Here is a 16,426-nt window from a genome sequence, read left to right as displayed (position 1 = left end):
TTGGGATGACTAGTATATCCTTACCCTTGGTCGATAGCTTGGCTTGACATAAAATTCTTGGTTACAAATGCAGCACAGAAGCTCTAAAGCGTTGCGTCATCACCGTCCAGGTCCCAGTGCTGTTCAGAAGCCCAGGGTCACTCTGGCTCCTGGCTGCTGGTGACAAGGTGTTTTCCACGGAAGGTTTCGGCGTCAGCTGCAGTATTACAGCCACGCTCCGTAGCTGGAACCCTTTTCGTTGATCATGCTGCTCCGCGTGCGTTCTGCCCCTAGAAACTCATTTCCTTCGGTCGGTCCCAGGCCGTGGACTGCGTTCCTTTGACAGCTTCGCCTGTGTTTTTGTAGTTTTCTCTTCTCATAACTCTTTCCGAATTGGCCATCTTAGAACGAGGCACTGGTTTTCTTATATCTCCTCCCCCATTTATTTATTGTACACTTTTCTTTCTTCTGCTTTCTGGCAGAATTCTTCAACTTCCTATCCTTTTTACTAGATTGTGCTTTTAACTACAACTGTCTTATTCCTAATCTCCAAAAGCCGTGTGGGCTCTGGATCTTTGTCTCCTGTTACATCCTGTTCTCACTCCAGGGACGGAACACATAACCTCGGTGCTGCCTGAAAATACTATTTTATTTGAAATTTTCTTTTACTCCTAATATTGTTTCGGTTTGTTCAGTATATGGTGGTATTTTCTATTCCTAATTAAGAATGAAGCATTAAAATATGGACTAAGTTTTGTGAGTGGGGCGAGTGCTGACTCCCTGCTGGCCATGGCTGTGGAGTGTAGGAGAGGGCCAGCTTGTCACCGAGAAGAGGAGCAGCTGTCAGTGTTTCTGGGCTGAGGACTCAGGCCGAGGAAGCCTAAAAGGCCATTAAGTTGGTCTAAACAAGCTTCCAAAGATCATGACATCCATGAGAGAAAAAAAGAACGAAAGGACAGTTTAAGTCCTGAGGAAGAAATCACTAAGGAATTGTTTTAAAATAATGATATAAAGTGGTATGAAAAAAATCGCAAAGAAAGCTCCAAAACATAATAGAGAACTGAAATGCATAAATATGTCACAATATATATTCATATACTATATGAACTATAAGAAATGTAAAAGCTCACCGTTAATAACTCATTCTTGAATTGCCCCCCTTAAAAATCACATTGCCCCCGCTGTGGGCGTGGGAGCCACTGGTCTAAACGTAATTTTCACATTGCGTTTTTGCACATGTATTTCTTACAAATACGTACATGGAGATAAGTGTGAAACTGCTTGGATTTAGAGATTTTGTTTCGTTTCACAGGATTTTTTCTCGTTTGAACTCATTTTCAAGCCTTTGCTAATGACGTAGTTCAGCAGCCTAAATGGAAGTTTGAATCCCCGGACTTCACGGCAGAAGGCCATTAGTGTTGCAGGAACTGCGGTTGAGATGTTCTTATATCACACTGAGATGAGCACTAAAGCTCTGTGGTTTAACACAAACATTTTGAGTGGGATTAGAGGGTAACTTATGGTAAGAGACTTGATTATTAATAGCAGTTTTTAAGAAAAGGAATTTTGGAGAAGTTTAAATAAATTCAAGTTTAAAATGGTTATTTTGTTAACAAGAAATAAGACGAGAAAATAAACCATCTACCTACAACTAAAGTATTGATAATTGTTCGAAAGTAAGAGGTAAAATGGAGACATCTGGGAATCTTCCCTTAACAACTTGAATTTTAGATGTGAAGTTTGACTTTCATTAAGTTGATTTTCGCCTGAAGTTTTCAGTACTAATGGCAGGACATTTGTTCTCCTTGAGGAGGTCATTACTTTTGACGTAACTTTCTTTCAAATAGCGTTTTTACAATCCCACCCGCACGCCTTTGTGAATATGCAGTTTTAAGTGAAGGCCATACCTAAGGGTGGAGCCTCCGCAGCTGCTCCTCTGCTGCTTCAGAGGCTGGTCCCGCACAGCCCTTCTCCCTTGGCTTACCTGCCGCTCAGTGGGAAAATGTGTAAGTCGGGAGCATTAGCCTCCGATTTTTCCTGCTGAGTTCCAGAGGTCCTTGCACAATGAGAGGCACATTCTATTCTACTTGGCACCTGGTTGCAGCGCAGTTAAAGTTATAGTTTCTCCTGGTTCTTTGACTGTTTCCCAAATGGTCTGACTGTTCTCAACAAATATTAGACTGTTGAGGTTGTGGAGAAGCTTGAACGTGTCGGTAAGTTAGGCTACAGACTTCTTTTTCCTCTCACACTCCCCCCCTCCCCTGCTCTGTCTGAGCAGTGGCAGGAGCTGGGGGTGATTGTGTGGGAAAGCTAACCCTTACCCCTGCCTGTCACTGATCAGGCCTCTTGGTGGGAAAGCCCGAGGGGGTGCCCAGCTGGCCCGGGGCGCCAGGTGACCCTCTGTGAACCGTGTGCTCCGCGGGCAGGCGCCAGACTACTCACCTTGAACGGCGTGTGTACATATGCACATGTATGTAATATTTCAGTATCGATACACATTATACAGTTGGCTCTCGAACAACACGGCTCGGGGTGCTGGCGCCCAGCACAGTTGAAAGTCTGTGTCTAACTTTTGACTCCCCCAAAACTTAGTTGCCCCTCAGTATCCTCAGGGGTTGGTTCCAGGACTTTCCATGGATGCCAAGATCTGCAGATGCTCACACTCCCCATGCGAAGTGGCGGAGGTCAGTGCGTGCAGTTGGCCCCCCACACCCATAGGCTGCCACTCGTGGGTTGAAAATGTGTAGGTATTTAATATTGAAAGAAAACCGGGTGAAGTGGATTTGCCTGGTTTAAACCCATGTTGTTCAAGCGTCAGATGTACTTGGCTTAACAAAAACGCAACCTTTTAATTAATGCTCACAAATCTCGAGAGAGCTGGCAGCTGAACTCCCCTTCCCCTGCTGCGTGTGTTAGCACTCTCCATGAAACTGTCTCACGTCTTCCCTGTTCTCAGACTCCAGCGCCGCTCCCACCCCTCTCCCTCTCGGCTGACAGCCTGGCATTCTAGTTCCTTGAGACTAAAGCAGCCGAGGAAAAATACGGTTCTCCTGTTCCAAACCTCCCAACTGCTGTGGCATTGGCCACATCCTGGGCCTTTCCTCTTTGTGCCCAAGGCGGAGCCTCCTCTGTGACCTGGGACCCCCTCTTTCTGGCTGCTCAGGAATTTAGCCTCTGGATCATCCCGTTTCCTCTCTATTCAGTCATTCCCTTCAGCACACAGATAGCCTGGCTCTCTCCCTTGAGCACACAGCCTGTTCTGCTACCTCATTTCTTTGCCTTCAGATACTGAAAATCCTACAAAAGAATTGTCTATGCTCTGTATTCATTTCTTCTTTGTTTTCTTTTTAAAACTTAAATGTAGTTGGTACACATTATTATATTAGTTTACAATATAGTGTACAATATAGTGATTCGACATTTACTAGGTGTATACCTACTGATGCGATCACCACACTAAGTCAGGTAGCCATCTGTCACCGCGCAGCTGTCACGTGTTTTAAACCATATTCCCCTTCTTCACCCATCTTCTCACCCCCTCCTCCGCAGCCATCAGTTTTATGTCTGTTTCCATGAATCGGTTTTTATTTTGTTAATTTGTTTTTTTAAATTCCACATATAAGTGATGTCATATGTTTGTCTTTCTCTGGCTGACTTAACTCACTTAGCATAATATCCTCTAGGTTCATCCCTGCTCTGTTCTCTCATGAACTCACTTCATTCCATCACATCTGCCCCATGGAGGTCGGTGATGGCACTACAGCGCCAAACCCCGCGGCAGTTCTCAGTCTGTATTATATTTTATTTAATCTTCCAGTGCATTTGACAAAGTCCTTTGTAAAATCCTGTTTTCAGTATTGCTTTTTCTTTCACCTCCCTGCTTACTCCTCCTTCGTAGTTTTCTCTGCTAGATAATTCTTGATTTTCTGACCTCTAAATGTCACCTGTCAAATTAGCATGTCCAGAGTAAATCTTGTTTCCCTCTTTCAGATGTGTTCCCAGGCCAGGAAAAGGAGTGATCTTTGACTTCATTCATTTCCCACCCCTAATCTATCAGCAGATCTGATAGCTCTGCCATGTCAAACTGAGCCCTACCATTGTTATCACCACTGTCCGACCTTCACCCAGGCAGCCCTCCTTCTGTGGGTCATTGCAGTCCAGAGCTCTCTCACCGGGACCCCTGCGCTCCTCTTCTCATGGTTTCCTCCCCACAGAGCCCTCTGTGGTGCTTTCAGGACTTAAGTCATAGCGCATCACTCTTCCGCTGCAAACCCCAGTGCTTCCCATCTAGTTGGAATAAAAGCCAAAGATGGCTCCCGCAGGCTGTGTCCTCTGGCCCCGTGGCCTCTGGCTGCATCCTCACCCCCTCCCTGTTCGCTTCGCCCGGAGGCACTGCCCTCTCCGCCACGCCGAGGCCCCGGCCACATCAGGGCGTGTGCCCTTGCCGGTTTGTGCCTCTAACCTGCCCGGCTTTCTCAGCTGCTGTCACCTCCTTTCCTTCGTGTTCCTCCTCTCCGTTCAGCTCCCAAAGAAGCCTTTCCCTGTCCCCCTGACAGAGTGCTTCTCCCCTGTCCCCGCTGCCCATGGCTACCTACTGTCCCCGTCCGTTCCAGTGTTCCTTCTCCCCTGTCCCCGCTGCCCATGGCTACCTACTGTCCCCGTTCCGTTCCAGTGTTCCTTCTCCCCTGTCCCCGCTGCCATGGCTACCTACTGTCCCCGTTCCGTTCCAGTGTTCCTTCTCCCCTGTCCCCGCTGCCATGGCTACCTACTGTCCCCGTCCGTTCCAGTGTTCTTTCTTAGAGCTCACCACCACCATTTACTTTCTTTCCTTGGTCCGTCTCTCTCTGTGGAACAAAAACACAGGAATAGGAGCTTCTGATCACAACAAGATGGTAGCATTCAGCCGCTGCTCTGTGATCATTTGTTAACTGAGTGATCGAATAAATGCTCATTACATATGCAGTGGGTTATTACATGTGGTTCCATGGGAAAATAATAATTCTAACTTTCTATTTTAAATTTAGATAGGTAGCCCTGTTTTATCAAAACCGCATTGCCTTTTCTGCTTATCTTCAAGATCTCAGTTTGCCAGATGCTGTTTGCTTAGGCCTTGCTTTCTGAGCTGGCAGGACTTTGTAAATCCTGCCCTTCTGCCAGCATTGTGTCCCAGCAAGGTGCTTAACTTTTCTTCATATGGTCATGGACGAAAGAAGGGCCAGAATGCCATTTGAAATGAAGTTAGAGTACACGATTCCTTAGGTTTTTCCAATTAAAAATAGTTTCTCTTTAAGATGGACCATTAAGTCTGGTGCTCCATTCGGTGGTTTCTCAGGAGTATGATGTTTTGAACATTTGTTGTGAGGTCATTGCCACCTAAAAACATAGCAGTTTGCTTTATAATTAATCAAAAACATTTGTAACTTACTGTATAATTAATTTTATTTATAGCCACTTAAATCAAGCTTATTTTGGCAAGCCCCCTTTTAGGGGAAATCTCAGATAGAGATTTTACTAACAAATAGTATGTCAATGATTTTCATCTCATGACACACATAAACTAATTACTAAAATTCTGTGGCACATAGAACATATTTTATGCTTATCTGACAAAGAAAATGGGGATAATTTTGGTTCATTCAATCCAGACAGCTATTATTGGGCTGCCTGTTGTCATTTTTGTTTTTGACAATCTAAGGGAAGAGGCCAGTGCCCCTGTTAAATAGTCAGGTATTGCATGTTCTAAACATTCTTGCAACACTCCGGTTGAAAATCACTAGTATAGGTTGATCTATTTTTAAAAGCATTTATTCAGATAAATTACGTTCCAAGAGTTTTAATTATATAAAATTATGCTTCCCTATAATACAGAAACCTAAAAATTCCAAAATAAAAATTTCATTTGTGAGCAGATAGGAATTTATTTTTAAAATCTATGTTCTTAAGTATAACTTTTTCTCAAGCATTTACTGTCATGCCACTTACATTTTTTACTTATAAATATAGCCACCGTGACATCAGTAAGTTCATTGAAAGGTTCCCACTCACCTCTTATGAAGGTGACACTTTTTATTAAACCAGAAAGACGAGGCATCTGTGACACCGGGGACGCATACTGTTTACAGAAGCTAATTAAAGCCAGATGAGCCTGGAAACCGGAGTGAATGTTCCTCTGGAGACCGCGCTTTATTTGAAGCCTTCGTGCCTTTAAATAGGGCAAGCGGTTCTCGCTCTGCCTCCCCCTCTGAGTACTCCTCCTGGGGAAGCCGGGATGCTGCTGGGCGGTGGCATCTGTGTGGCTGCAGTATGGTACCTTCTGTCAGCAGACAGAGCTGCGCTCCTGTGCGGCTTCCCGTCCCCGTAAGTCAGTGACGCCGACTGTGGAGTGGAGATACACGGCCTGTGCCGGCCAGGGCAGCTGCAGCACCCGTTACGTCACTGCGTGGAGGTTTTAGGTAGCACGAACTACATGAACTAAGGACTTTTAGATCTTAGATGGGCTTCTCTTTACATTGCCTTTTTAGAGGTTTAGAGAAATGAGCACTTCTCATAGTTTAACTATTTCTCTTTCTTTTTTCATTCCTTTTCCATGTCCATTTTTTATTTCACCCAACACCAAAAATGCCCTTTCAGAAACACAAAGTAGATCTTTTCTACAAACTTCGCCATGTGATGAATGAACTTATTGACCTTCGAAGGCAGCTACTGTCTGGTCACCTGACTCAGGATCAGGTTCGGGAGGTTAAGCGGCACATCACCGTGCGCCTGGACTGGGGGAATGAGTAAGTATGTCTGCTGCTTGGGCCTCTCTCAGCTTTATTTACATCAACTCGGTCCTCATGGAGTCTGTGCGTAACCGGAGCTTCTCCTAGTGATTAAGAGTCATTATTATACTCTCTACTCCAATGAGCTCTGGTCATTTTTACTATGAGTTGTCGTTTCTTTTAGTTTAGCAAAGGACACTCATTAGCTCTGCTCACTGACACTCTCCCAGCCTCCGTTTTAACTTCTGGGAAATCAGATTGGACATGATCTGCTGAGGTCTCTTCCCGCTCAAATTCCTTGATTATCGACCTCAGGAATCAGAATTTGCTTTTGTTTTATCTTTTAGTATCTTTTTAATAAATGTGAATTTGGTGCATCTAAATAAGCATATACTACAAATGGGAATTTTTACATCTGTACTTCAGAATATTCTTAACTAATTTTCATTCAAATATAGCCCTGTATGTATGGGTGTGATTATTTGCTATTGCCATACAAGTACAATCCTAAGACTTAGCTATGGGAAGCTAGAGTAAATAGTATTTAGATTTTATTTCTTCCTAGACTTAATCATTGATATAATTTTTAGATACTTTTGTCTCATTCTCTTAAAATCATGTCCATTGAACTTTGAAGTGACCAGTTTCCTTTCTGTTAAGATCTACATATACCTTAAGTATATTAGTACAAGTCTTCAGCTCCTCTCCCTCTCAAGACATCATTGAAATAATCATTGAAATAATAGAAAAGAAAAAGAACGGGAGGGGCCGGCAATAAATGAGATGCATGGACCCATTTCTACAAAGCCGTTGGAGGGCTGGGGACAGAGGAAGCCCAGTGTATGTGGGGAAGTTTAGCTAATGAAGGAGCTACTCCTTTGTAACGCACAGAATCACGGAGGGGAGGAGTGTGGCTTTGAACATACAAAGGGGGGTTTGGTGAGAGTGTGTGAGAGAAAGAATCCCCCACCACGAGAGAAGGCCCGGCAGCCAGGGTTTCCACTGCACACCAGCTGCCCGGGAGGAAACCGGACAAGAGAGAGTGGGGGCCTTACTGTAAAGCCCTCGGTATTGTGGCACCAACGGGTTTCCAAGTGTGATGACCAAATCCCTCCCACTGAGCAGAAAGAGACGTTTGCTAGTCACCGGCCCATGCAGAAATCTCCCGCACTTCTAAGAACTGCAAGTCTGAGTGGACAATCGAGAATTAGCAAACATTTGCAGAAATCCTTCCATAAAGAAGAGGCGGGGATCAGGGTAAATAAAATGCCTAGCTCAGAGGAAGTCATCAGGCCCCAGAGAGAGTCAGAGATGAGTAAGAACTTTTTATTTTATTTTTTTCTTTATTGATTAAGATATCACATATGTGTCCTTACCCCTCTATGGTACCCCCATCCCCGCTTGTGCCCTCACCCTCCCAGTGTCTGTGTCCATTGGTTAGGCTTATATGCATGCATATAAGCCCTTTGGTTGGTCTTTCCCCTTTCCCCCGACCCTCCCCTGCCTTCCCTCTGAGGTTTGATGGTCTGATCGATGCTTCTCTGTCTCTGGATCTATTTTTGTTCATCAGTTTATGTTGTTCATTATATTTCACAAATGAGGGAGACCATGTGATATTTATCTTTCTCTAATTGACTTAATTCGCTTAGCATAATGCTATCCAGGTCCATCCATGCTATTGTAAATGTTAGACGTTCCTTCCTTTTTATAGCAGCGCAGTATTCTCATGTATAGATGTACCACAGTTTTTTAATACACTCATCTGCTGAGCTTTTAAACAATCTGAGTATCCTCCAAAAGAATCAAGAAAATCCATTATGTAGGGGGAAATGCTATAAAAAGAAACTGAGTATGTGACTTCCAAAATAAAACATTTAGGAAGATAATTTTATGTTGTCACTAGGAAAATAAAAAAGAATGGGAAATGATTGAAGAAAGAAGAGCAATACAGAGGGTTAGACCAGGGGGTCCCACATCAGACATTATAATTTCCAGGGGAAAAGCATACAAAGGCAAACAAAGAAGACATTCCATAGAAATGATAGAGGAAAACTTCCCAGAGCCAGAGGGCCAGGAGTCTTAGGGCTGAAAGGGCCCCCAGACACCGCCTGTGAATGAAGAACACCCACACCCACTGCCCGGCCCACGGAGGGAGTTCAGTGCCCACGGCTGGGGAGAACCACCCAAAAGGTTTTCGACAGAAAAGCCAGTCTAAAGAAAAAGGATCACATTGGCCTCAAAAGTTGTATCAGTAACACTGGATGCTAGAGTATGATGAAGTCATATCTTCAAAAGTATGTGGGGAGATGAGCAGCTGTACTATGTAATCACCAGTGGGGCAAATTAAGCAGTTTGGAGTATTCAAGAATCAAGACGTTATCTTTCATGGCCCCCTTTTTCAGAAAGGACTGAGAATGTGTTCTTGCAGATGAGGAATCCCCAGTAGAAAATAGAATATAGAACATTTAGAAAGGTAAGATTCTGCCTGGCTGGTGCGGCTCAGTGGTTGAGTGTGGACCCATGCACACCAGTTTGATTTCTGGTCAGGGCACATGCTGGGGTTGCAGGCTTGATCTCCAGCAAGGGGGGTGGGGGCGTGCAGGAGGCAGCTGATCAACATTGATGTTTCTCATCGATGTTTCTCTCTCCCTCTCCTTCCTCTCTCTCTAAAATGAGTAAAAAAGAACAAAAACCTTAATTTGTAAAAAAGAAAAGAGAAATGTAAAATTGAAAGAATGTGATGTACAGATTCAGGGCCCTTGGAGAGATACACCCGAAAGAATGTAGAACCAGGACCATGTCTCGGATTCACTGCTGTGTCTGCTCTTTAGCATGCGCTGGCACAGAGTAGGTGCCGGTAAACACTTAGTGAGTTATTGGAATGCAGGAATGAGTGGTGAGTGACAGGTGGTAAGCGAAGCCTAAATATTTTTGAAGACGGTTCACCTAAGCCCATGATGGGCAAACTGCGGCTTGCAAGCCACATGAGGCTCTTTGGCCCCTGGAGTGTGGCTCTTCCACAAAACACCACGGCCTGGACAAGTCTATGTTGAAGAAGTGGCGTTAGAAGAAGTTTAAGTTTTAAAAATTTGGCTCGCCAAAGAAATTTCAATCATTGTACTGTTGATATTTGGCTCTGTTGACTCATGAGTTTGCTGACCACTGACCTAAGCAATTAGTAGGACCATTTTTGAAAACTCAGCTGTGTACTATCTCTGTATGTAGATGTATATAGATGTGTGTCTTCTGCTTCTGTTTGAGTCTTATTCAGACACTGCGTCTCTCTGATCACAGTCCTTACACTTTAAGCCATATATTGGCTAATAATGTAACACATACTGATGATAATTATAACAGCTGTGCAGTTCACAATGCCAGCAGTGTGCGGAGTGCTTTACCTGGATTAACTATTACAACAGCCTATGCTAATAGGTAAGACAGAGTGGCTTGGAGAAGAGCCAAGATATGAACCAGGCAGTATAACCTGAGAGCCACGTTCCTAACTGCTCGGCTGCTGTGAACATAAACTCCTTAAGTTGACCATTTCCTGCACTTAACTGCTCTGTCCTTAAACCACAGAGAAGGCCAGGAACCTCCCTCAGAGGCAGTGTGTGTTGCTTCTCCCTGTGCCGCCCCTCTTCCTTCTTCCAATGAGGACACTTGTTCAACTTAGCTTCTGAAAACTACTCTCTCTCCATTGAAGTCAGTCTTAGTAGAAGGAACTCGTCCTCTATTTTATCCGATCACCTGTGAATCATTCTCTTATAATGAAACCGAGAAGCTAAAAGGTGCCGTGCTCTAGTGACTTCTAGGCGAGGGAAAACACTCTGCTCTCGGGAGAGTTAGCCTGTTGAATATCAGCATTTGCTTGACTGAAAACTGCCGTGTTTCTTGAATTCAGCACGTGGTCGCTGCATAAAAGGTCTGAGGTGAGTGGATGGGGGTGTAGGTGGACAGCTGGGTGGACAAGCAAGGCAAGAGTGTCAGAGTGCCAGTAAGATAGAGTTGGCATGGTATCCCTGTGTGGGTGCACTGACTCAGAGCACACGCACCCAGCCCTATTGGCTTAGATCGGCTGGATTTTTCCTTAAGCTCTTATATTGAAAACACCCATTTTAATCGGGTTATTTGCATAGTCTTTTTGTTACTTAATTCTACTATTAGTCTATCATATATTTTGTGACTTCTAGTGGTTAAAGAATATCTATGAAATTTTGTCTCATTTTTGTATCTAAAAGATTTCAGTGGCCTGACTGCCGAATGTTTGGAAAACATTGTGAATGATATGATCGCTTGTACAATGAACAAGTGTATGTACTGTTTAAGCAGTCTCAGGGCCCACCGCTCCACTGGACTCCAGGTTTAGAGCTGTTTTTCTAGAGAGAGAAAGGAGCTAACATTTATTGACTATAAATTGTGTCCTTGTGTTTGAACCCGAGTTCTATTATGTCCAGTGAGTCTCTGTCTCACACTGCCTCCAGGCCGACCGTTAACCACCCGATTTCCTCCTTCTGCCTGAGGTACACCAGATCTCCCAAGTACTGAGTTCTTTGGCAGTAGTCCTCTTTGGTTAAGCTTCTGTCTAAAGTTTCTTAAGATATTGGCTAATATGTGGTAATGTCTTTACTAAAACCCATTGTCAGTTTTAATTAAATTGAAAATAAGATAAAATTCCACCAAAACATAGATTTCTTCGCGTTTAATATCTTCAGCAGGTGATCTTGTTACGTGTCTGGCTTTGGATTACACAGCTACTTGGATCCTGGCTAGCTTCTCTTGGTAGTGGCAGTGATGCATGACTGAACCTTGAGCATACTTGTAGGATGGGGAGAAATAAAAATAAATGTGACTTATTCATGATTATAGAAAAGCCATCCTTAATGAACACAATCCACCTGTTTACAAGGCGATAGCAGATGAGTCTTTCTTACCATCACGGGGGCCTGCTTGAGCCTAGCAGTGTGTCGCCTTACATATTTACCTAAAGGTGAACGCAGGGCAGTTACCAAAGGCTGTGCCCTGAGCAGGCCTGAGCCCTGTCCGCAGCTCACGGCGGCCTGGCTCATACGTGCGGCTGAGTGTGGTCTTCTCTGTTCTAGGCATTTGGGCCTGGACCTGGTGCCTCGGAAGGACTTTGAGGTGGTGGATTCGGACCAGATCAGTGTCTCTGATCTCTACAAAATGGTAAGAAGGCTCACGCAGGGTAGCTTGCTCCTGCACACTCATTTTCCTCCTTTATTTGTCCTAATTATGCTATGAAAAGATGTTATGAAATAAAATTGTTCCTTTGTCTTTGTCCCAGAATAATTAAGGGGTTCCTTATTCTGGCAGTGTGTCACACTTGCTTTTCTAAGTGGAATTACGGTGCAGAGCGCTGGGCTATTGTAATGTCAGTGGGCGTTGCTCTGTTGGTTTTGCGGTAAACAGAGCCAAAGCTCCTTTAGCTTTCACCAGCTCCTAAAGTCCTGCCTCCAGTTCAAGCTTAAAAGAGCCAGTTATTGGTTAATGCAGTGATTAAACATGGAAATAATGTGTCACTATTTCTGAGAGAGAGACAGCCTGTTAAATCCTTAGTTGTTGCAGAAATGTATTGAGTTGGCAAATAGCCAAGACCACATTTTATAAGCTGGAAAGAAGCAAATGAAAGGCACACAATTTTACTGTATGACAAACGTCAGAAACCGCAGGTGACTATTGTGTGTAGATAAGGGAAGGGTGAAACCTCTCTTTAAGGAGTATGTACATATTCAAGAAGCACACAGGTGCCCCCGAAGTGTACCGCTTTGGATGTTGATAAAGGGAGTGCTTGTTAAAATACACTTCATTTTCAAAAGTGTAATAGAATCCGCACAGTGTGTATATATTTTAGGGGGGCACCCATATTTTGGAACACCCTGTATACTGGTGAGAATTAAGTTCTATAAAGAATTACAAGTTCCTGTTTAAGAAGATGAAAAGGTGTTCAATATCACTGATCATTAGGGAAATGCAACACAAAATGGCAAGGAAATATTACTTCACACCTGGAACAGGGCCTGTCACCACAGACAGGAGCGAGTGTGGCCAGGATACGGAGCGGAGAACTCTGGCGCACTGTTGGTGGGAATACGTTTGTGTAGTCACTGAGGAACTGGATAGAGAGTCCTCAAAAGACAAAGACTATAACTGCAGTAATCCCGCTTCTGGACGTGTGTCCGGAGGGACTGAAGCCACATCTCAGTGAGGTCGCCGCACTCCCGCGCTGGTTGCAGCACGGTCACCATAGCCAGGACATAGAGCCAACCTAAACAGATGTCCGCTGGTGGACGAACGACTAAAGGAAACGCTGTGTATGCGACGGAATGCTGCCAGCGGTAAGAAGGAAGGTCACCCTGTCGTTTGCAACAACACGGATGAACCTGCAGGGTACCGTGCCAAGTGAGTCAAAGAATGACAAATACCTCATGGCCTAATAGGTAGAACTCTGGAAGTTTCTAAAAGGGCAGATCTCAAATCTCACACCCATCAATAGGGAGTTCCATGACATGAAATTAGCTTATCTCACAGCACACATGTGTATCAGATGGTCACATCCTACACCTTAAGTTCATACAACGCTGTATGACACTTAGATCTCATGCAGCTAGAAATAACTTTCCCAGAAAATAGATATGAGTCTCCAGATAGAAAGGGTAAAACAAGTGTTTAGCATTTAATTGTGGAATTTCAGCTCACAAAGCTGAAAAGCTTCCTGCGAGGAAAGTGGGTCACCTACTAAGGGTTTGTTGTAAGAATAGCACTTGTCTTCCTAAAAGCAACACTGGAAACCAGCTGTAACGAAGAATTGCCTTTAAAATGCTGATGGGGACAAAATTCAACCCAGAATTTTATATTACTGAGCCCTATTACCAGTCAAATGGGAAAGTAGCCTAAAGAAGATTTTGCTCACTTAAAGTCTCAAAAAAATCTTTCTTTAGAAAGCCTTTTCAGGAAGCCACTGAAAATGAATTATTTATTTAAAGTATGGGAGCAACCCAAAAGACGCTACTATGTGCCACCCAGGAGAGGGCTTCTGACTCCGTTGAGAGGAGCAGAGAACGCTCGGTGGCCTCGGGGGGTCCGGAGTCGCGGGTGGCCAGGGGAGTAACTGGTCCTCGCGGAAGCAGAGGCGCCGCCGCAGGGGTGTCTCCAGGAGAAAGCCCACTTCCTGGAGTGTCATGGGGAGACCGCCCTGGGGGAAACGCTACTGAGCTACTGAAAGGTATTTTGTAGAGCTATTGGAGGGCATAGGAAAGGGCCCTGTAATTTAATAGAACGAAGTGATCTCCGATCCTAAAGCAGGAAGCCTAGAAGACAGGAAGTGTAGCTGGAGGAGCTAACTGTTACAATGGTATCCAGTTTTGATCAAAACTTGCAAGACATTACATATATAGTTGAAGTGAAATAGATAGAAACAAATACCAGAATCCTCAGCTCCATTATAAGAGGCCACATTAGAGAAATCGAAAATTGGATAGAGTATTATAAGTGTGACATAAAGAAATATTTTATTAATTTAGGAAAGCACATTGAAGAGCCCAAAGAACCTTTTTGGGACACAGAACAGGGTGAACAGAGGACTGATAACTTTATTGCAAACTTTTTAAAAACGTTTTTATTTCAGAGAGGAAGGGAGGGGGAGAGCGAGATAGAAACATCAGTGACGAGAAAGAATCATGGATCGGCTGCCTCCTGCACGCCCCACACTGGGAATCAAGCCCGCAACCTGGGCATGTAGTCCCATGAATGAACATTAATAGTCATTAATAACTTGCTAATTTAACAATGCACATGAATATTTAATAGCAAATGCAGTTATTAAGATGCATTTAAGTGAATATTTAATTTTACTTTAGTTTTATCTGGGGTTAAATGTATGTATTTCGAAAAGAAGTGAGACCATTCTACTCAGAAACCAGTCTGTACCTGCGCGATGAGGAAGCGTTCACCAGATGTGCGTTTCCTCACGCTTCCAGGCCCAGCGGAAACAGGAGAGAAACGCACTATTGAGCTCTCTGAGACCCGGGACCCGATGTTTGTGAGCTCATCATTTTTGTTTGTTTTAATTTTTGGCCAGGGTTACTTCTAAATGTGACTGACTTTTCTATAGTAACTCATTATGAAGAAGAACGCTGTCCAAACCAGTTTGGTTCAGCGGATAGATCCGTAGTCCTGCAGACTGAAGGGTCCCGGGTTCGATTCCGGTCAGGGGCATGTACCTTGGTTGCGGGCACATCCCCAGTAGGAGGTGTGCAAGAGGCAGCTGATCCATGTTTCTCTCTCATTGATGTTTCTAACTCTCTATTCTTCTCCCTTCCTCTCTGTAAAAATCAATAATATATATATTTTTAAAAAGAATGCCAATAAAAAGAATACTAATCATAGATAACAGTGGTCAGTCATTCACAAATATAGGTATACGCTAACTTAATCTGCACAAAATCCTATGATGTTGAGTTCAGCACAAAATGTTATCCTTGTCCTGGCCTGTTGCTCAGTGGTTAGAGGGTTAGTCCCGGTTCAACTTCCAGTCACAGGCACAAACCTCATTTGCAGGTTCGTTCCCCACCCTCGGTTGGGGTATGCGCAGGAGGCAGTTCGATATTTCTCTCTCTCTGCTCCCTCCCTCTCAGTCTCTCTGAAAATCAATGGAAAAACTGTCCTCAGATGAAGATTTAAAAAGTTGTCCTCAGTTTACAAATGAGGAAACACAGGTGTGAGTCTAGATTGAAAACCAGGTGTCCTGACGCAGGTCCCTATCTACTCTGTCACGCTGCTTCTCAGTTTGAAATTTGAGCCTCTTAACACCCCTATGAGGAAGACAGAAGCCCTTACCTTATTGCTACAGTTAAGGAAAGTATCTCTTGGAGAGAGTAAGTGATTGATTTCTCTGAAGTTTCACAGCCTCCTTGGTGTGGCTGGGATTGGAATCTGCGGCTTCTGACGTCAGCCAGCAGCAGAGGAACAGCTGGAGAGCTGCTGGGGAGGGGGCCCCTTCAGGTCCAAGGCTCCCCCTCCTGCAGTGAGGAGAACGGGACAGCGGGTTATTGGCTCAGGCATGGCACAGGCGGTGTGTGGAGAGAACGGAGCCAAAGCAGAACTCCAGCAGCAAGTACCTCCTGTGCCTTGGCGGGACTCCGAGCTGAGAGGCCTGGGTTTGAATCCGGATTTTGCCGCCTTCTTGCCACGTGACCTTCAGCGCATGGCTTTCATGTGCTAAGCCTTGGTTGTCTAAGGGTTAACCAGATGTGAGTGACATTTATCTAACAAGGTTATCAGAATTACATGAGATCGTATGTATAAAAGACATAGCAGAATGCCTGAAATACGGAAAGAAGAGGCTTAGTGGAACGTTCCTCCCAGTTGAGTGAAATGCTTTCCTTCTCTCCGCAGCATCTATCCAGCCGGCAGAGCGTCCAGCAGAGCACGTCCCAGGTAAGCAGCTCAGTGGCCCCTGGAAGCACCGGAGAGGACACCCTGGCTCTTCCCTCCTGTGTACTTTCCGCCAGGGAGCCGGCCTGTGAGCGGTGTCCAGGCCCTCTCCTCTGTGCATCTGCACGCAAGCGCAGCTGAAAGAAGGGAGACTGAGAGGCTGGGTGACCAGTCCGCCAGGAAACACAAATGTCACTTAGGATGGTGACTGTTACCGCCCAGTGTGGGTCCCGTGC

At 44.6% G+C, this 16,426-nt stretch overlaps 2 protein-coding genes across 11 annotated transcripts in view; one reads left to right on the top strand and one right to left on the bottom strand.

Annotated features, from left to right (window-relative positions):
- The window catches only part of CISH (cytokine inducible SH2 containing protein), a 262,755-nt gene that overhangs the window by 97,264 nt on the left and 149,065 nt on the right, over nucleotides 1-16,426 (bottom strand). The gene's annotated exons all lie outside the window — the stretch shown is intronic.
- Nucleotides 1-16,426, top strand: part of DOCK3 (dedicator of cytokinesis 3) — a 146,579-nt gene that overhangs the window by 46,716 nt on the left and 83,437 nt on the right. For all 10 annotated transcript variants that reach the window (XM_084902252.1, XM_084902250.1, XM_084902253.1 and 7 more), the window contains exons 6-8: nucleotides 6,610-6,758; nucleotides 11,840-11,924; nucleotides 16,152-16,193. In XM_084902252.1, the coding sequence (XP_084758378.1) occupies nucleotides 6,610-6,758; nucleotides 11,840-11,924; nucleotides 16,152-16,193 (276 nt within the window). The remainder of the gene's footprint in view (nucleotides 1-6,609; nucleotides 6,759-11,839; nucleotides 11,925-16,151; nucleotides 16,194-16,426) is intronic.

The sequence above is a fragment of the Pipistrellus hanaki genome (assembly GCF_964339955.1).
Source record: "Pipistrellus hanaki genome assembly, chromosome: 13".
NCBI classification, from domain to species: domain Eukaryota; kingdom Metazoa; phylum Chordata; class Mammalia; order Chiroptera; family Vespertilionidae; genus Pipistrellus; species Pipistrellus hanaki.
Note: the sequence above shows the minus strand (reverse complement) of the source record. Positions and strands in the feature narration are given on the sequence as shown.